The 20,869-nt window shown below is 45.4% G+C and overlaps 2 protein-coding genes across 2 annotated transcripts in view; one reads left to right on the top strand and one right to left on the bottom strand.

Annotated features, from left to right (window-relative positions):
- Positions 1-20,562, bottom strand: part of LOC148144133 (uncharacterized) — a 278,667-nt gene extending 258,105 nt beyond the window's left edge. The window contains 2 exon segments of the mRNA XM_087975304.1: positions 19,147-19,552; positions 19,555-20,562. Of these exon segments, the coding sequence (XP_087831430.1) occupies positions 19,147-19,552; positions 19,555-20,188 (1,040 nt within the window). The 5' untranslated portion in view covers positions 20,189-20,562.
- On the top strand, positions 900-14,642 carry LOC148144134 (uncharacterized). The gene is made up of 2 exons (XM_087974614.1): positions 900-985; positions 11,188-14,642. Exon 2 carries the CDS (start codon positions 11,510-11,512, stop codon positions 12,701-12,703), a length of 1,194 nt encoding a protein of 397 aa, XP_087830740.1. The 5' UTR covers positions 900-985; positions 11,188-11,509; the 3' UTR covers positions 12,704-14,642.
- Positions 20,563-20,869: the final 307 nt, after the last annotated feature.

The raw sequence follows: 20,869 nt of genomic DNA, 5'->3' as shown, positions 1-20,869 counted from the left end.
ATTCATGTCACACTGCAGCTGACCCCATTACATTATACACTCTCTCATACACACACTCTCCTCCAGACCAACACACTCACGCAGACCCTCTCTCATACACAAGCGCTCTCTTATATGCTCCCACACACACACAGCCTCTCACAGACTTATAACCCATTACACTCTCACACAGACACACACTCACACCTCACCCCGCACCCCCCATACACACTCGGTTTCCCTTGCGCGCACATGCACAAGTTTGTGGAGTGAATATGTACGTGTAGAATTACATTATATTTTGTTCAAAACCTGCATTAATCCACGTAAGATTCTGTAACTCCCACTTTAGGAATAGAATCAATCTGACCTAACAGTGGGACACAGACTTTAACTTCACTCCTTCAATGCATTACTTTAGCTGAGAAGACACCTATTGTTAAAAGCAATCTTGAGAATGTAACTTTTAAAAAGTTCTGATATTCACATATGAAGGAACAGAAACTATCATGGTCATTCTAAAAGACGTAAGCTAAATTTGTTTAATATTACTCCCATGACACTATAATCCTCTTGCGATAAAGTCTGTATCTAATTATTCTGCTCCACAACCACCCGATGAAGAAACAGTGCTTTGAAAACTAGTGCTTCCAAATAAACCTTTTGGAATACCCTGGCGTTGTGTGATTTTTAACTTTGAAAATCTGTCAGTAATACCAGCATCTCCATGCTGCGCATGCGACTCTGTGTCAGCAACGCAGTGCGCATGTTCACCGGTGTCAGCAAAACACTATGCATGCTCGTGCAACAAGCGGAAATGTCCCACGACCTTGTTTTGATGGACCAATGGGACGCTCAGGAGGACCGGATGGCGACTGGTCCTCCTGCCAATCACAGCAAACCCATTGTCTGGATGCGGAAGTTGGACCAAGATGTTGCTGTTCCTCTCTCTGAATTAAGATTGAGCTTCAGCCAGACCACAACTTTCTTCCTCACTCCAACATCTGTGAGTACAGCACTCTCTTTTTTCACCCCCTTTTCAATTCTGGGGTTCAGCTGTTGACTTGCAGGAACTGAAGGGAAACGGAGTGAACCCAGGGAGGGGACAGACTCTGGGAAAGTTAGTCCAGGTCAGTTGAAAAACACATGGCAAATACAGGAGAATTGACATTTCGGGCATGAGCCTTTCATTAGGAATGATGTGTGGATGTACAGAGGGCCTCTGCATCCTTCTACACCAGTCAATGCCAGTTGTCAGACAGGTGCAGCAAGCAGTGAGCAAGGCAAGTGGTATTTAGCAAGAGGAATTGAGTTGATAACTGGTGATGTCTTCCTGCAGTTAGACCGTCATTGAATATATTCAAGGCTGAGTTCATCTGATTTTTGAACAACAAACAAGTGGATGATTATGGAGGAAGGCAAGAAAATGATTTTAAGACCAGTACAGAACAGTTACAGAGTAATACAGCACAGAAACAGACTCTTCAGTTCAATTAGTCCATGCTGACTATGTTCTCAAACTAAACTAGCCCCACCCTGTGTTTAGCCCATATCCCTCTGAACCTTTCCTGTTGGAGTCATAGAGATGTACAGCATGGAAACAGACCCTTCGGTCCAACTTGTCCATGCCGACCAGTTATTCCAATCTAGTTCTATTTGCCAGCACTTGGCCCATATCCCTCTAAATCCTTCCTAAATCAGATGCCTTTTAAATGCTCTAATTATACCAGCCTCTACCACTTCCTCTGACTGGTCATTCTGTACACATTACCATTCTCTTGGTGAAAAAGCTGCCTCTTAGGTCCCTTTTATGTCTTTTTCCCCTCTCACCCTAAACCTATGCCCCCTCGTTCTGAACTCCTCCACCAGAGGGAGAAGACTTTGTCTATTTACCCAGCCATGCCCCTCTGTAAAGTCACCCCTCAGCCTCCGATACTCGAGGGAAAACAGCCCCAACCTATGTAGCCTCACCCCCAAGAGCGTAAATCTTTCAAACTTGGCAACATCCTGGTAAATCTTTTTCTGAACGCTTACAAGTTTTAACCATTCTTCTGATGGGAAGGAATCCAGAGTTGCATGCAATTTTCCAAATGTGGCCTCACCAATGTCCTGGACAGCTACAACATCAACTCCCAACTCCTTTACTCGATGCTCAAACCAATAAAGGAAAGCATACCAAATGCTGCCTTCACTATCCTATCTACTTGCAACTCTACCTTCAAGGAACTATGAACCTGTACTTCAAGGTCTCTTTGTTCAGCAACACTCCCCAGGACCTTACCGTAAAGTGTATAGGTGCTACTCTGATTTGTTTGTCCAAAATTCAGCACCTCACATTTATCTAAGTTAAATTTCATCATTCATGTAATTATCCAAATGTCTTTTAAATGTTTTAACTGTACATGCATCCACCTCTTTCTCTGGACATTCACTCCACACACAAACGACTCTCTGTGGGGAAACGAAATGGTGCCCCTCATGTATTTTTTAAAAAATCTTTCTCCTCTCTTCTTCAAAAGTTGCTCCCTAATTTTGAATCCCCACCAAGGGAAAGGATCTCCGCTGTTCACCTCTTCGATATCACTCATGATTTTTTCATCCTCTATTAGGTCACCACTCAACGTCCTCTTCTCCAGTAGAAACATTTCTAGCCTATTCACAGAGATGCAGGTATATTCATATTCACTTATGATCTGTTCAATGCTGGTGCAGGCTTGACAGGGTAAATGGCCTGTTCCCAATTCTCTCACTCCTAGTCCAGGACAATAACAGACCATTAAACACAGGAGCAGAAATTAGGCCTTTCAGCCCATCGGGACTGCTCCGTCATTAAATCATGGCTGATAAGTTTCTCAATCTCATTCTCCCACTTTCTTCACGTAACTCTCGATTTCCCTCTTGACACTCAAGAACTTATTTGTCTCTGTCTTAAACATATTCAGTGACCCGGCCTCCACAGCCTTCTGTAGCAGTGAATTCCACATGTTCATCACTTTCTGGCTGAAAAGGTTTCTCCTTATCTTTGTTCTAAAAAGGTTTTCCCTTTACTCTAATGCTGTGCCCTCAGGTCCTAGTCTCTCCTACCAATTGAAGCATCTTCTCCACGAGCACTCTGTCCAGGCCATTCAGTATTCTGTCTGTTTCAATTAGATCTCCCCTGTGTGTGGGCCTGTGTATCAGCACAGACCAGACCCTTCAGGATGAGGTACAGCAGGGATTAGGTTCAGCAAAGTGAGAGTGGAGGGTGTGTGTGTGGGAGATGGAGACTCAACATTTAGGGAATGAGAGGGGAAAGAAAGAATTGATAGGATGGGCTGATGGGCCAAGGAGTGGCAGAATGAGTTTAATTTAGATAAATGTGAGGTGTTGCATTTTGGTAAGGCAAATCAGGGCAGGACTTACACAGTTAATAGGGAATGTTGCTGAACAAAGAGACCTTGCAGGTTCATATTCCTTGAAAGTGGAATTGTAAGGAGACAAGATAATGAAGAAGGCATTTGGTATGCTTTCCCTTATTGGTCAGAGCATTGAGTACGGGAGTTGGGAGGTCATGTTGCGGCTGCACAGGACATTGGTTCGGCCACTTTTGGAATAGTGTGTGCAATTCTGGTGGCCCTCCTATGGAAGAATGTTGTGAAACTTGAAGGGGTTTAGAAAAGATTTACAAGGATGTTGGCAGAGCTGGAGGGTTTGAGTTGTCGGGAGACACTGAATAGGCCGTGGATATTTTCCCTGGAGCATTGGAGACTGAGGGGTGACCTTATGGAAGTTTATAAGGAGTGTGGATAAGGTGAATAGCAAAAATCTTTTCCTCGTGGTAGGGCAGTCCATAGGTTTCACTTGAGAGGGGAAAGATTTAAAACAGACCTGAGGGGCAACTTTTTCAGTGTGTTTATTGAATGAGCTGCCAGAGGAAGTGGTGGGGCCTGCTGCAATTACAACATTTAAAAGGCACCTGGATGAGTATATCAATAGGAAGGGTTCAGAGGGGTATGGGCCAAATGCTGGCAAACGGGACTAGTTTAATTTAGAATACCTGGCCAGCGCAGACGAGTTGGACCAAAGGGATTGTTTCCATGCTGTATGACTCTGATAATCATTGGTGAAAGCAGAAGAGTGGTTGTGAAGACTGGGCTTTCAGAGCAGCTTTCAAAGATGTTTTGCCCTTACTGGGAGCAGAAGTTATAGTGAAATCTTTCATTTGTGAGACAGCAACTGAGTGAGTGAGTACATCCTGGATTTTGGTGGAAAGTGGGAATTCGTTGCACTGTGGGGTTGAAGTGCTTTAAGGTTTACTGGCAGTAAGTAAAGTGTGCTGAACAGGGAACCAATGGGAAATGTAGGGTTATAGGTTCGTATTAATAAGAACAAGAATAGGCCATTTGGCCCATCCACCCTGCTCTGCCATTCATTAAGATTATGGCTGATCGATCCTTTTAAACTGCTCATTTGTGTCAGCCTCCAACACTGTATTTCCAATGCTGTTCATCAGAAGGAGCAGTGAATCAGTAACTGGTATCGTTAGCCTCACGATTTTCAGTACTGCAGGTATAGCATTGTTTCATCAGCATTGTAAAGTTTATTGGCAGCAGTGGGAGGCGTGGGCTGTATTCATGAGAAACAATTCTGCATTTAGATAACACACACACTCTCGTGGCACTTGTCTTTGGATTGGCAGAAGGTGGGAGGTTTTGGGTGCTGTGATCCAGGGCAGACAACTGCGGTAAATCATAGAAGCCAACAGTGTGGAAGCAGGCCATTCAGCTCATCAAGTCCACGGCAGTCCCTCTGAAGAGTAAACCACTCATGCAGCTAACCCCCTCCCCCATCACCAATCCAGTTGTTTCTGCTGGTGGGTGAGATGAGCAATAGATGACATGACCTCAAGATTAAGGGGAGTCGTTTTAGGACAGATGAGGAGGAACTGCTCTTCCGGGAGAGTAGTGACTCTCTGGAACTGTCTGTTCAAGGAAGCAGTCGAGGCAGCTTCATTGAGTATATTCAAGACACAGTTGGATGGGTTATTGCATGGTAGGGAAATTTAGGGTAGTTGGGATAATGCAATGGATCGATCAGCCATGATCTTAATGAATGGCAGAGCAGGGTGAATGGGCCAAATGGCCTACTCCTGCTTCTATTGCTATGAACCTGTAACCCTGTATTTCCGATTGGCTAATCCACCTAACCTGCACATCCCTGGACACTGGGCAATTTAGCATGGCCAATCCAAATCAAGGCAGGTGAGCAATGTAGTGATGTGGAAAATGAGCATCAGAGAATGATAGAAAGGGACAAGGAGAGTAAATGTACCAGCAATCAAAGCTGGATTCAGAAGATCACAAAAACTGAAACTAAAAATGGCGTGTCTGAATGTGTGCTGCATTGTAACAAAAGTGAATGAATTGACTGCGCACATTGAAGAGAATAATTATGATCTGAGACTCCTTACAGAGTCATGGCTTCAGGATGACAAGGATTGGATCCTGAATATCGAGAGGGTACATGGAATTCAAGTTGAATGGGAAGCGAGTTAAAGGTAAAGGCACTGCCAGTCAAAGCACTGATAACATGGTAGTCTGGTGTAAGCTCGGATATTAGGTCCTGATTTCCCTGTCCTCTTATCTCCCTGTTCCCACAGAGTAAGATATTGTCTGTTCTCAGCTCTGCTGGATTTCTGCTGAAACTTTGACCCCACCTTTTATACCTTTCAGAACAATAAAACATTCAGTCACTCAAGGCCTGACCCACAACCTCCCAGCCTGTCAACTGAACAGTGTTATAATCGCAGAGAATAAAACAAGAAAAATGGAACAAAATTAGGAATTAAATAGGTTCTTGTTTAATGTTTGTTTGTTAGGACGTAAACCAGAAATTAGGTCTCCCAGGATTTTTATTGTGCCTTAATTGAGGAATTCTCTTTCCCTTACATCTAACTATTAGTACCCAGCTATGATTTATAACAATATTTGCATCAACGGAAATAAAGCATCTGTTATCAAATAGACATAGAAATATACAGCACAGAAATAGACTTTTTGATCCAACACATCCATGCTGATAATGTATCCTATGTAAATCTAGTTCCATTTGCCAACATTTGGTCCATATCCCTCTAAATCCTTCCTACTTACATACCCATCCAGATGCCTTTTAAATGTAATTGTACTGGCCCCTTCCTCTGGCAGCTCAGTCCATAAATGCACCATCCTCTTTGTGAAAACATTGATCCTTAGGTCCCTTTTAAATCTTTCCCCTCCCACCCTAAACCCTCTAGTTTTGGACACCCCCATCGTGGGAGACAAGCTTGCCTATTTACCCTGTTTATGCCCCTCATGATTTTATAAACCTTGACAAGGTTACCCCTCTTGCCTTTGACGCTCCAGGGAAAGCAGCCCCATATTATTCAGCCTCTCCTTATACCACAATCGTCCAACCCTGGTGACATCCTTGTCAATCTTTTCTGCACCCTCTCAAGTTTCACAACATCCTTCCTACCCTGTAGCAGGGAGACCAGAATCTAATGCAATATTCCAAAAGTAGCCTAACCAATGTCCTGTATAGCTGCATCATGACCTCCCAACTCCGATACCCAATGTATTCTATGGACCAAATAAAATCTCTGCAGTTCAGAAAGAGGCTATGATTTTATTCTGTGTCCCAGTCAATTTTAGTCATTATCTCTGGTGTATGGTGTGTCAGGATGGGATCACTGGTACCAGAATTGCATGCAATATTACAAAAGTGGCCCAACCAATATCCTGTGAAGTGTACCAAACACCACCTTCACTATCCTGTCTACCTTTGACTCCACTTTCAAGAATTATGAACCTGCCATAGAGTCATGCAGCATGGAAGCAGACCTTCAGTCCAACCAATCCATGCCAACTATAATTCCAAATTAAACTCGTCTCTCCTGCCTGCTCCTGGCCTGTATCCCTCCGAACCTTGCCTATTTATGTACTTAAACAAATGTCTTTTAACTGTACCCACATCCACCACTTTTTCAGCAAGTTCATTCCACACATGAACCACCCTCTGTGAAAAATTAGTATTTGAATGGCAAGGATTGAAAGGTTCAGAAGATTTACAAGGACGTTCCAGGGTTGGAGGTTTTCAGCTTCAGGGAGAGGCTGAATAGATTGGGGCTGTTTTCCCTCGATCGTTGGAGGCTGAGGGGTGACCTTATAGAAGTTCATAAAATCATGAGGTCTTTTCCCTGGGGTAGGGGAGTCCAGAGGTTGAGGATGAGAGAGCAAAGATTTAAAATTACTTAAGGGGCAACTTTTTCGTGCAGTGGTTGGTGCATGTATTGAATGAGCTGCCAGAGGAAGTGGTGGAGGCTGGCACAATGACAACATTTAAAACGCCTCTGGATGGGTGTTTGAAGAGGAAGGGTTTTGAGGGACATGGGCCAAGTGCTAGTAAATGTGGCTAGATTAATTTTGGATATCTGGTCGGCCTGGACCGAAGGTTTGTTTCCGTACTGTACATCTCTATGACACTGAGGTTGAATAAGTCCTGATCTGATTTGCATTTCCAAAATGCAGCACCTTACATTTATCTGCATTAAACTCCATCTGCCACTCCTGAGCCCACTGGCCCATCTGATCAAGATCCTGTTTTAATCAGAGGTAACTTCCTTCGCTGTCCACTATACCTCCAATTTTGGCATCATCTGCAAACTTACTAACTATACCCACTATGTTCACATCCAAATCATTTATATAAATGATGAAAAGTAGTGGACTCAGCACTGATCCTTGTGGCACATCACTGGCCACAGGCCTCCAGTCTGAAAAGCAATCGTCCACTACCACCCTCTTTCCTCTACCTTCAAGCCACTTCTGTATCCGGTTGATTAGTTCTCCCTGTATTTTGAGATCTTACCTTGCTAACTAATCTTCCATGAGGAACTTTGTTGAATGTCTTACTGAAGTCCATGTAGGTGAAACCCACCACTCTGCCTTCATCAATCCTCTTTGTTACTTCTTCAAAAAACTCAGTCAAGTTTGTGAGACACGATTTCCCATTCACAAAGCCATGCTGACTATTGCTAATTGGACCTTGCCTTTCCAAGTACATGTACATCCTGTCCCTCAGGATTCCCTCCAACAACTTGCCTATCACCGATGTCAGGCTCATTGGTCTGTAGTTCCGTGGCTTTTTTTGACCACCTTTCTTAAATAGTGGCACCACATTAGCCAACCTCCAATCTTTTGGAACCTGTGACTATTGATGATACAAATATCACAGCAAGGGGCCCAAAACTCACCTCCCTACCTGCCAGAGAGTTCTGGTGTACACCTGATCAGATCCTGGGAATTTATCCACTTTTATGTGTTTCAAGATATCCAGCACCACCACTTCGGTAAGATGGACATTTTGCAAGATGTCACCATCTATGTCCCCACATTCTATATCTTCCATGTCCTTCTCTACAGTAAACAATGATGCAAAATACTCATTTAGGATCTTCCCCATCTTCTCCACTCCACACATAGGCTGCCTTGCTGATCTTTAAGAGGCCCTATTCTCTCCCTAGTTACCCTTTTGTCCTTAAATGTATTTATAAAAACCCCTTCTAAGTCTCCTTTATCCTATTTGCCAAAGCTATTTCATGTCCCCTTTTCGCCCTCCTAATTTTCTTCTAAAGTATACTCTTCTAAGGATGCATTTGATTTTTCCTATCCATACTTGTCATATGCTTCTGTCTTTTTGTTAGCCAAACCCCAATTTCTCTAGTCATTTGCATTTCCTACACCTACCAGCCTTTTCTTTCACACTAACAGGAATATACTGTCTCTAGACTTTCGTTATCTCATTTTTGAAAGCTTCCCATTTTCCAGCCGTTCCTTTACCTGTGAACATTTGCTCCCAATCAGCTTTTCAAAGTTCTTGCCTAATACCATCAATATTAGCCTCCCTCCAATTTAGAACTTTGACTTTTAGATCTGGTCTGTCCTTTTTCCATCGTTATTTTAAATCTACTACAATTATGGTCACTGGCCCCAAAGTGCTCCTGCACTGACACCTCAGTCACCTGCCCTGCCTTATTTCTCAAAAGTAGGTCAGGTTTTGCACCTTTTCTGGTAGGATCATTGACATACTGACTCAGAAAAGTTTCTTGTACACACTTAACAAATTCCTCTTGATCTAAACCCTGAACAGAGGCAGTCCCAATCGATGTTTGGAAAGTTAAAATCCCCTACCATGACCATCCTTTTACTCTTACAGATAACTGAAATCTCCTCCTTACAAATTTGTTTCTCAATTTCCCGCTGACTATTAGAGGATCTATATTACAATCCCAGTAAGGTGATCATCCCTTTCTTATTGCTCAGTTCCACCCAAATATCTTCCCTGGATGTATTCCCAGGAATATCCTCTCTAAATACAGCAGTAATACTATCCCTTATCAGAAACTCCACTCCCCCTCCTCTCTTGCGCCCACACCATGCTTCTTATAGCACTTGTATCCTGGAACATTGAGCTGGCAGCCCTGTCCGTCCCTGAGCCACGTTCTGTAATTGCTATGATATCCCAGACCCATGTTCCTAACCATGCCCCGATTTCATCTGCCTTCCCTGTTGGGCCTCTTGCATTGAAGTAAATGCAGTTTAATTTATCAGTGCTACCTTGTTCTCTGCTTTTTTCCTTCCTGCCCTGACTATTTGACTCACTCCCTTTCCCAACTGGACGAATCTCAGGTTAATCGCTTTCCTCACTATTTCTCTGGGGCCCATCCCCCACTTACTCATTCAGCAACTTTACTGGCTTTCTTTCTGCAAGCATCCTTGACATTTCATTATCCTGTCCTTGATTTAGCTTGTTCCAGGTCATTGTCACCTAAATGAAGTTTTCCTCCATACACACTTAAGGCTATCTGGCTGCATGAGGGTTTTCAGGTTTCTGTGACCTGGATAATGTGATCAGCAGACATCTGGCAAACTACAGGAATTGCCACCTATGTTACATTCATTTAACTGTACTGGCAGTGATCACTTATTTTGTGAATTTATGTTGTGGTTCTGTTTGCCAAGCTGGGAATTTGTGCTGCAGACATTTCGTCCCCTGTCTAGGTGACATCCTGAGTGCTTGGGAGCCTCCTGTGAAGCGCTTCTGTGTTGTTACCTCCGGCATTTATAGTGGCTTGTCTCTGCCGCTTCCGGTTTGTCAGTTCCAGCTGTCCGCTCCAGTGGCCGGTATATTGGGTCCAGGTCGATGTGTTTATTGATAAAATCTGTGGATGAGCGCATTGCCTCTAGGCATTACCTGGCTGTTCTCTGTTTGGCATTTCCTATAATAGTAGTGTTGTCCCAGTCAAACTCATGTTGCTTGTCATCTGTGTGTGGCTACTAAGGATAGCTGGTCATGTCGTTTCATGGCTAGTTGGTGTTCATGGATACGGATCGTAAGCTGTCTTCCTGTTTGTCCTATGTAGTGTTTTGTGCAGTCCTTGCATGAGATTTTGTACACTACGTTGGTTTTGCTCATGTTGGGTATCGGGTCCTTTGTCCTGGTGAGTTGTTGTCTGAGAATGGCTGTGGTTTGTGTGCTGTTATGAGTCCTAGTGGTCGTAGTAGTTTGGCTGTCAGTTCAGAAATGTTCTTGATGTATAGTAACGTGGCTGGTCCTTTGGGTTGAATGAGTAAGTGGGGGATGGGCCCCAGGGAAATAGTGAGGAAAGAGATTAACCTGAGATTCATCCAGTTGGGAAAGGGAGTGAGTCAAATAGTCAGGACAGGAAGGAAAAAAGCAGAGAACAAGGGAGCACTGATAAATTAAACTGCATTTACTTCAATGCAAGAGGCCCAACAGGGAAGGCAGATGAAATCGGGGCAACATGAGTTTGACTGGGACAACACTACTATTATAGGACAAGCCAAACAGAGAACAGCCAGGGAATTCCCAGAGGCATGGCACTCATCCACAGATTCAATCAATAAACACATCGACCTGGACCCAATATACCGGCCACTGCAGCGGACAGCTGGAACTGACAACCGGAAGCGGCAGGGACAGACCACTATAAATGCCGGAGGAAACAAAACAGAAGCACTTCACAGGAGGCTCCCAAGCACTCAGGATGTCACCTAGACAGGGGATGAAACGTCTGCAACACAAATTCCCAGCTCGGCGAACAGAACCACAACAACGAACACCCGAGCTATAAATCTTCTCACAAACTTTGTGAATTTATTTTTGCAGAAAAACGTGGAAAGAAATTTGAAGCAATTGATACGTCGACTTCTGGCAGAGCTCCTTGATTCATTGGGACTTGGATATCAGCAGTCATTCAAATTGAGAAGAAATGTTTGCTTTTGTCTGGTTGAGAGGTTTTGGACACTGGTGTGGCAGGAAGAATACTGAGACACCCGAGTGAGGGAGATCCAGTGCGTTGACTGAAAAGTACTTCACACCATTTACTCAGCTTGGAATATCAAAATCTCACCCCTCACGTTGGGGACAGACTATATACCCTTTGTATTTATAATTTCAAACCCAGAGCAACACAAGGAAAGCTCTCCTCATGGGGAAACCATGGAAATGCGGGGACTGTGGGAAAGGATTCCCTTCTCCCTCTGTGCTGGAAATACACAGACGTGTTCACACTGGGGAGAGGCCGTGCATCTGCCACCATTGCGGGAAAGGATTCATTCAGTTGTCTCAGCTGCAGACACACCAGCGTGTTCACACCGGGGAGAAGCCGTTCACCTGCTCAGTGTGCGGGAAGGGGTTTGCGAATTCTTCCAACCTGCGAGCACACCAGCGGGTCCACACGAGAGAGAAGCCCTTCACGTGCTTGATGTGCGGGAAGAGGTTCGCGCATTCATCTGCACTGCTGATCCATCAGCGGGTCCACACTGGGGAGAGGCCGTTCACTTGCTCCGAGTGCGGGAAGGCTTTCCATCGTACAAGCAACTTGCGGAAGCATGAGCGGGTCCACACGGGGGAGAGACCCTTCAGGTGCCCCAAGTGCGGGAAGGGGTTCAGTCAGGTGGGCGACCTGCAGAATCACGAGCAGGTCCACACGGGGGAGAGGCAACTCACCTGCTCTGAGTGTGGGAAAGCCTTCGGTCATGTGGGCGACCTGCGGAGGCACCAGCGGGTCCACACTGGGGAGAGGCCGTTCACCTGTCCCGAGTGCGGGAAGGCCTTCCGTTATGTTAGTAACCTACGGACCCACCAGCGGATCCACACAGGGGAAAAGCCATTCACCTGCCCAGAGTGCGGGAAGGGGTTCCATCATGTGGGCAACTTGCGGAATCACGAGCACGTCCACACGGGGGAGAGGCCATTCATCTGCCCTGAGTGCGGGAAGGCCTTCGGTCATGTGGGCATCCTGCAGAGGCACCAGCGGGTCCACGCGGGGGAGAGGCCATTCACCTGCCCTGAGTGCGGGAAGGCCTTCTGTTATGTGGGTGACCTGCAGAAGCACCAACGGGTCCACACCAGGGAGAGGCAATTTGCCTGCTCAGTGTGTGGGAAGGGGTTCAGTCATATGGGCAACTTACGAAAGCATGAGTGGGTCCACACAGAGGAGAGGCCCTTTACCTGCACTGTGTGTGGGAAGGGATTCATCAATTCTTCCAGCATGCTGACTCACCAGCGGGTCCACACCGGGGAGAGGCCATTCACCTGCTCTCAGTGTGGGAAGGGTTTCACCCACTCCTCCTACCTGCAGAAGCACCAGCGAGTTCATTTGCCATTGCAGGGGGATTGAAGGAGTGGGTGCCATTATCGACTGGACTATCAACCCAGCTCTGGGGACTCCCAGGTTTGCAGGGAAGATCTGAAGCTGTAACAAGGTTGGGTGGCAATAAAGGTTACCTAAATATACCACCGGACTCAGACTCTCATTAAAACTGAGCTCCAGCAGATTTTTGTTTTCATGCTGCTCATTTCTTTCAACCTCTAGCACTAAGTTTCCAATGTTGTGTATCAGAAGCTAATATTGTTAGGAACTGTTACATTTTTCATCTCTGCAGCTGCTGCATCAATTCATCAGCATTGTAAAGTTTACTGGCAGCAGTGCAAGGTGTGGGCTGTATTCACTAGAAACAAAGTTTAAAAACCACATAACAGCTGGTTATAGTCCAACAGGTTTATTTGGAAGGACTAGCTTTTGGAGTACTCCTTCATCGGGTAGTTGTGGAGCAGGATCATAGGACAGAATTTGTAGCAAAAGATTAGTGTCATGCAACTGAAATGGTATATTGAACAAATCTAGATTGCTGTTATGTCTTTCACCTTTTAGAATGGGTTGCAGGTTTAGGTTCATTAATACGTAAATCACAGAACTACTTTTAAGTCACATTCTCGACGTAACTTAAGGTGACATTTCGGCTCAGACAATGCATTAAAGTTGAGGTCAGAGATCATCTGTATCCCAATCTTGAGTCAGACTGGTTCTATTTCCAAAGTAGGAATTCATAAAATATTGCGTGGATTGAATACCTGCAGACTGTGTGCTTTTTGAGCAAAACTGAATGTAACTGCATATATAATTCTGCAAATTCTGCAAGGTAGAAGAAAGAGGGTGGTGGTGGAGGGTTGCTTTTCAGACTGGAGGCCTGTGACCAGTGGTGTGCCACAAGGATCAATGCTGGGTCCACTACTTTTCATCATTTATATAAATGATTTGGATGTGAACATAGGAGGTATTAGTTAGCAGGTTTGCAGATGACACCAAAATTGGAGGCATAATAGACAGTATAACAGGATCTTGAACAGATGGGCCAGTGGGCTGAGGGTAGGCAGATGGAGTTTAATTTGGAGATGGAGATAAATGCAAGGTGCTGCCTTTTGGAAAAGCAGGACTTAGACACTTAATGGTAAGGTCCCAGGGAGTGTTGCTGAACAAAGAGACCTTGGAGTGCAGATTCATAGCTCCTTGAAAGTGGAGTTGCAGGTAGACAGGATAGTGAAGAAGGTGTTTGGTATGCTTTCCTTTATTGGTCAGAGCATTGAGCATTGGTTAGGCCACTGTTAGAATATTGTGTGCAATTCTGGTTTCCTTCCTATCAGAAAGATGTTGTGAAACTTTTAAATCTTTTCTGAACCCTTTCAAGGATGTTGCTAGTGTTGGAGGGATCGAGCTATTGGGAGAGGCTGAATAGGCTGGGACTATTTTCCTTGGAGGATCAGAGGCTGAGAGGTGACCTTATTGAGGTTTATAAAATCATGAGGGGCATGGATAGGGTAAATAGACAAAGTCTTCTCCCTGAGGTTGGGGAGTCCAGAACTATAGGGCATAGGTTTAGGGTGAGAGGGGAAAGATATAAAAGGGACCCAAAGGAGCAACTTTTTTCACGCAGGGTGGTGTGTATGGATGGAGCTGCTGGAGGAAGTGGTTGAAGCTGGTGCAATTACACCATTTAAAAGGCACCTGGATGGGTTTATGAATAGGAAGGGTTTAGAGGGATATGGGCCAAGTGCTGGCAAATAGGACCAGATTAGATTAGGATATCTAGTTGGCATGGACAAGTTGGACTGAAGGGTCTGTTTCCATGCTGTATATCTCTATGACTCTGACTCTAAATGCAAGTTCACCCCATAGTATGTGTGTGCATGTGAGTTTGTGTGAGAGTGTGTGCTTAAGAGTGCATGTTTGTGTATGTGCATGTGAGGTAAAGTGTGTGTGTGATGGGAGTATAAGCCTGTCAGAGGGTGAGAGTTTCGGAGGAGGGCGGGGGGGTTGTGGGGGTTGGTGAATGTGTGTGACTGAGAGGGGTATGGATAAAAGCAAGGGGTTGCATCTTGGTAAAACAAACAAAGCAGCACTTGTACAATTAATGGTAGGGCCCTGGGTCTTGATGTAGAACAGAGATACCTGGGGGTTTCAGCACATAATTCTTTGAAAGTTACACCACTGGTCGACAGGGTGGTTAAGAAGGCGCTTAGCACATTTGCCTTCATGCTTTGGACTTTCTCACAAATATGGTGCACCAAAAGACAGAATTTTTATCAGACATGGCAGCCCTTTTTGAATTATCTGGAAGCACATTTGTCTGCCATTTTAATTAGGGCCTTTGTGTAGCCATGTTGGTTTGGTTTAATGAACTCTATGCCCTGACAGGAAGAATTTCAAACAAATGTTGGGGTAATAATTGATGCTCTTGAAGATTGAGAGCTATGGTCTTATTGCACATTATTTATTGATCTGTAGTGAGTATAGTTTTGATATGTTTTGTGTAGTAGTTGGTTTACTGTTATTGTTGTTAGAATGTTATTTTCATATTTTTATAGCTTTATCATTCAGAAAAAGGTTGCAATAAAAGTATTAAAATGTCTAATGCTTTGTGTCTGTGACATTGTTATCAGTCAAGGATAGTTTCCCTATCACCACCAAGCCCCTGAATCAGTATCTAATTAAGGAAACTACAAACATCCATAAGTAGAGAAAACAGCAGCTGTATTTAAGAGACAGAAGATGAGGTGTTTTTTCTCCAGGCGTCAGGTGGTTAGAGTTTGGTGGTGGTGGAGGGAGAGTTAAAATGATCGGCCACAGGGCAGTGGAGTCATTTAATTTCAGTGTCCCAGAGCTGGTCTCTAAAATGTTCTGCAAGTTGGCCTCCATTCTCCCCAATGTAGAGGAGACCAGGTAGAGAACTGGACATATTTATAAGATTTATTTATTTATAAGTTGTATAAATCTTAATCTCCCAGAGTTATTTTCTAAAAAAAATTAAATTAAATTGGGCGACAATGAAACAGTTTGTTGATCAGACTTGAATCATCACCCTCAAATGAGACAATGCCATTGACAGCAGTGAACAGCTGTTTTTGTTAAAAAGCACAAGTTCTTGATTTATTTTCACATCTTACTGATATTCACATCTGCACATTCAATGTCAAACTCTGACATCAGAAATAACATGACACCATTAATTTTTTCTTACAATAATCCAACAAAAATTAATAACACAATGAATACCAAGTCCGATTAATATGAAATTAAATTTGACCAAATAAAATGTAAAATCAGGATGGGAGATAACAAATGGGGGAAGGGCAGAAGGCAAGAAATGCAGCATCATAGAAGGTGCTCCTCCAGGGAATGTATTTTACCAACTACAACTGCTCAATATAAACAAACACTGACATGATCCTCCAGTTTTAATGTAAACCATATCCCTAAACAGTAGGTACCATTTAAATAAGTTAATAGATACAAGCCTTGAGCAAATCCAGCCTCCAGCCGGACCCCCCGCTTCTTGGAGCTCGGACCTTCCTCCAGCTCCGGGGGGTTGTTGAGCTCCTGGGCTCCGGCCGCCGCCGAAGAAGCCGCGGGCGCCGGCTCTCTCTCCTCCACCGCAGACATTTTTAATTTGTTTTATGGTTCACCCGGTAACCGTCACCTCCCCCTTCCCGGGCCCCGGGAATTATACACACATAAACAATAAACCCCACCGGGGACTGTCTCCTTTTCTTCACAACTTTTGTTTGAAAAGTTCCGGCTTTAATTTGAAATGTATTTTAAAGGTATTTTCTGAGGTAAACGATGCCTGTCTGCCCCCCTCCCTCCGTCAGAAACCACCCGCTGAGTCGATGAGAAAACCGCAGCCTCGTGCCGCCATCTTTGTTTTTCTTCTTCTTTCCGTCTCCTCCTTCAGTGACGCGCGTCATCCACGCCCCCTCCAATCAGAGCGCACCTTACTCCACCTGACCAATGGCGGCTGGCTTTGTGCGTCGTGTTGGTCCCACCCTCTGCAATATCTCTCTCCGATTCGTCGGTACCGACCACAAGCTTTGGGATTAGTTGGGAATTTCACAACCACGTCAGTGTATCCGCCCTGTTCATTTATTCAACAGCAGATGACCCAATTTACTGCAACGGGCTGTGGGGCTATAGCGGTAGTGTCACATATTCAGGGGGAAGATGTGATTTTTAACGTTATCAACCAATTCAACTCTGGCACCTCCGCATCCATTCATTCAATCGAAGAGGGCTCAATTTAGTGCAATGGGGTCTGAGGGTATAATATTTGTATCCCATGTTGGGAAGAAACCTCTCCCCACTCATTCATTAGAAGAAGGCCTATTTGCTGCAGAGGTTTTTTTATGGCGCAGTGGTAGTGTCCCTATCTTCGAGCCCTGAAATCCCACTGCTATGAGGATGCGTAATAACAAATTTTTTAGTCATAAGTCACATGACACCAGGTTATAGTCCAGCAGGTTTATTTGGAGGGGATCTTACAGAAATATATTAAATTATGAAAGAAATAAAAGTAGGATGTTGCATTGGTAGGTGAGACTAGGATAAAAGCGCACGGCCTCAAGATTAGAGGAAGCAGGTTTAAAACTGAACTGAGAAGAAACTTCTTCACCCAGAGGGTTGTTAATCTGTGGAATTCCTTGCCCAGGGAAGTATTTGACATTACTTAAGCAATCACTAGAAGCAGTAGATACGTTTTTGAAAAATAAAAGAATTAAGGATATGGTGAAAACGCAGGTAAGTGCAGCATAGTCCACGAAAAGATTAGTCATGATCTGATTGAGTGGTGGAGCAGACTCGAAGGGCCGGAAAGCTGACTCTTGCTCCTAGTTCTTATGCTCTTATGTTGAAATCACAAGCTTTTGGAGTGTAGTCACTTCAGCAGATGAAGTCATGAAAAAACAAGTGCAGGAAAGAGAATTTAGATAAATGAAAGACAACGCATCTCAACGGTCAATTACTTACTCCCATTCCTATTTCTGATTATCTTACTACACAGCAAGTTGTGTTTTCCAAACATTAATTTTATTTCCATTGTTTAAAATTAAATATTTAAGGTGAACAGTTTGTTTTTTGTCACTTGGACACACTGTGAATATCATAAACCCTCTCATGAGATATCATAGGAACAATTCATAAACTAGATTTGTCACTGAGTCACTCAAGGAGATATAGAAAGGAGAAAAAATCCCAACATGTGCAGGATGCTAACGAAAAGTTAGCAACCTGAAATGGTAACAGGAGCAAGTGAACAGCCCCAATCAGGAAACTCATATTAGATTAGATTAGATTACTTACAGTGTGGAAACAGGCCCTTCGGCCCAACAAGTCCACACCGCCCTGCCGAAGCGCAACCACCCATACCCCTACATTTAACCCTTACCTAACACTACGGGCAATTTAGTATGGCCAATTCACCTGACCTGCACATCTTTGGACTGTGGGAGGAAACCGGAGCACCCGGAGGAAACACATGCAGACACGGGGAGAACGTGCAAACTCCACACAGTCAGTCGCCTGAGGCGGGAATTGAACCCGGATCTCTGGCGCTGTGATGCAGCAGTGCTAACCACTGTGCCACCGTGCTGCCCACTACAGTACCTTGTACTATTCTTCACTGAACACTGCAATTGCTTTCCTTTTCAGTTTAATGATCCATAATTGAATCTGACTCCAACACACTCTCTGGCAGATAGTTCCAGAGGTCAAAGTAATTTCAATCATTAACGAAGTTAGTTTTGGATCCATCCCAAAGACAATTCCGATGGACTTTTGCTTCCAAACATTTACAGCAAGTTCTTGGTATGGACACATTTCCAACTTAGTAGGTTTATTCCAGTTTTATAACATATTGGGGTGGCACACTGCTTAGCATTGCTACCTCACAGCATAAGGGACCCAGGTTCAATTCCAGCCTCAGGTAACTGTCTGTGTGGAGTTTGCACGTTTTCCCTGTCTGCACAGGTTTCCTTCCACTGTCTAAAGAGGGGCTTCGGTACATCTGTGTGGACCTCCTCCAATTAACTGAGGGCAATGGGGCACTGTGAGGATCAACAGATCAGACAGTCAGTCAGCAACTTCTCTCCGGGAGACTTGTCTCAAGAAAGGCAGCGGTTTCTTATCTCATCCATTCTCCTATACTCCACAAACTCCACACCGACAGTCGCCCCAAGGGTGGAATTGATCCTTGGTTCCTGGTGCCATGAGGCAGTGCTAATCACTGAGTCACAATGCCACCCCTGACCCGTGAAGTTGCAGTCCAATGGAAAACAAATACAGTGCACCAACTCTCCCACTGCACCCACTGTCAGGAGAATCAGTCCTGGGGGGGACTCATGGCAATGTCAGCGTTGGAATCTGATTGTTGTGAGCGCTGGTGCCCCCGCTGGTGCTTCCGCAAATTGCGGGAAAATGTAAACCTCTTCCCGAACTCAGGGCAGCTGAAGGGCCTCTCCCCGGTGTGGACTCGCTGGTGCTTCAGCAGGGCAGAGGAATCACTGAAGGCCTTCCTGCACTCGGGGCAGCTGAATGGCCTCTCCCCCGTGTGGACCCGCCGGTGGGTCAGCAGCGTGGAGGAGCGGGTAAAGCCCTTCCCGCACTCGGGGCAGGAGAACGGCTTCTCTCCAGTGTGGACGCGCCGGTGCCGAAGCAGGGCAGAGGAATTGCTGAAGGCCTTCCCGCACTCGGGACAACTGAATGGCCTCTCCCCTGTGTGGACCCGCCGGTGGGCCACGAGGTTAGAGGAAACAGCAAAACCCTTCCCGCACTCGGGGCAGGAGAACGGTCTCTCGCAGGTGTGGATCCGCTGGTGGGTCAGCAGGTTGGAGGGCTGGGTAAAGCACTTTCCGCACTGAGGCAGGAGAAGGGCCTCTCCCCAGTGTGGACCCGCTGGTGCCTCAGCAGGTGGGAAGACCTGCTGAAGGCCATCCTGCATTCTGGGCAGCTAAAGGGCTTCTCACCCGTGTGGACCCCCAGATGGGTCAGCAGAGCAGAAGAGCGGGTGAAGCCCTTCCTGCACTCAGGGCACGAGTACGGTCTTTTCCCCGTGTGGACCCACTGGTGCCTCAGCAGGGTAGAGGAATCACTGAAGGCCTTCCCGCACTCAGGGCAGCTGAATGGCCTCTCCCCTCTGTGGACCCGTTGGTGCTTCAGCAGGTCCGAGGATTTGCTGAAGGTCTTCCCACACTCAGAACAGGGGAAGGGCCTCTCCCCAGCGTGGACGCGCTGGTGGGCCAGCAGGTGGGAGGAGTAGGTGAAGCCCTTCCCACACTCAGGGCAGGAGAATGGCTTCTCCCCGGTGTGGACTCGGCGGTGGTCGAGCAGGTGGGAGGAGCAAGTAAAGCCTTTCCCGCACTCGGGGCAGGAGAATGGCCTTTCCCCGGTGTGACTTCGCCGATGAATCTCCAGGACAGATGGGGCATTGAAGCCTCTCCCGCAGTCGCAACACTTCCATGGTTTCTCCACGGTGTGGGATTCCTCTGGTTTCACCATGGCCGCAGCTACAGCCCCTGCCCACAGTAAATTTCTCTTTCCTGGCTGTATAACTGTTTCGGGCTTTACACACAGTGCGCTGTAACAGTAGAGACTCTCATCCAGTCCCACTAATGCTGAAAATGGTCTGAAACAGAAACCAAAATGTTTTGCTCCTTCTCACAGAATCATAGTTCAAAATCGTTGAGGTCCCGATGGATTGAGTGACTGTCAGACATTGATGTGAAAGTGGGGACTGTCGACGCTGGAGAGGAGTTGAAAAGTGCGGTGCTGGAACAGTACAGCAGGTCAGGCAGCATCCAAACAGCAGGAGAATCGACGATTCAGGCATAGGCCCTTCATCTGTTGATTTTTAAACTTCAGTCTTCACATCTTCAAATGCTCTGGAAAAAGAGATTCCAAAAGTCATCACGATCAGTCCAGGGTAGAAATTCAGAACAAGCTACTCCACTTTCTGCAGAACATTTTTTTCTTTTGCTGTTCCACAAAATTGAAAGCATCCCACACTCTCTCTCTTCCTCTATTCTCACTCCCTCAAATTAATTCTCCTGAAGTTGCTGATTCAGGATCTTACAGGGACAGAAAAAGCAAAAACGTCAGGACTGACACCTTCGAATTTTGGATAACACCACATGAAAGTTAATATCTTTCAGGATATTGGGATATTGCTGAGAGTGAGCG

This window comes from Chiloscyllium plagiosum, unplaced genomic scaffold (genome assembly GCF_037043375.1).
Source record: "Chiloscyllium plagiosum isolate Xiang-an unplaced genomic scaffold, Cpla_swu_hap1 HiC_scaffold_27, whole genome shotgun sequence".
Classification (NCBI taxonomy): Eukaryota; Metazoa; Chordata; class Chondrichthyes; order Orectolobiformes; family Hemiscylliidae; genus Chiloscyllium; species Chiloscyllium plagiosum.
The sequence above is the reverse complement of the archived record's forward strand: the minus strand, read 5'-3'. Positions and strand labels throughout refer to the sequence as shown.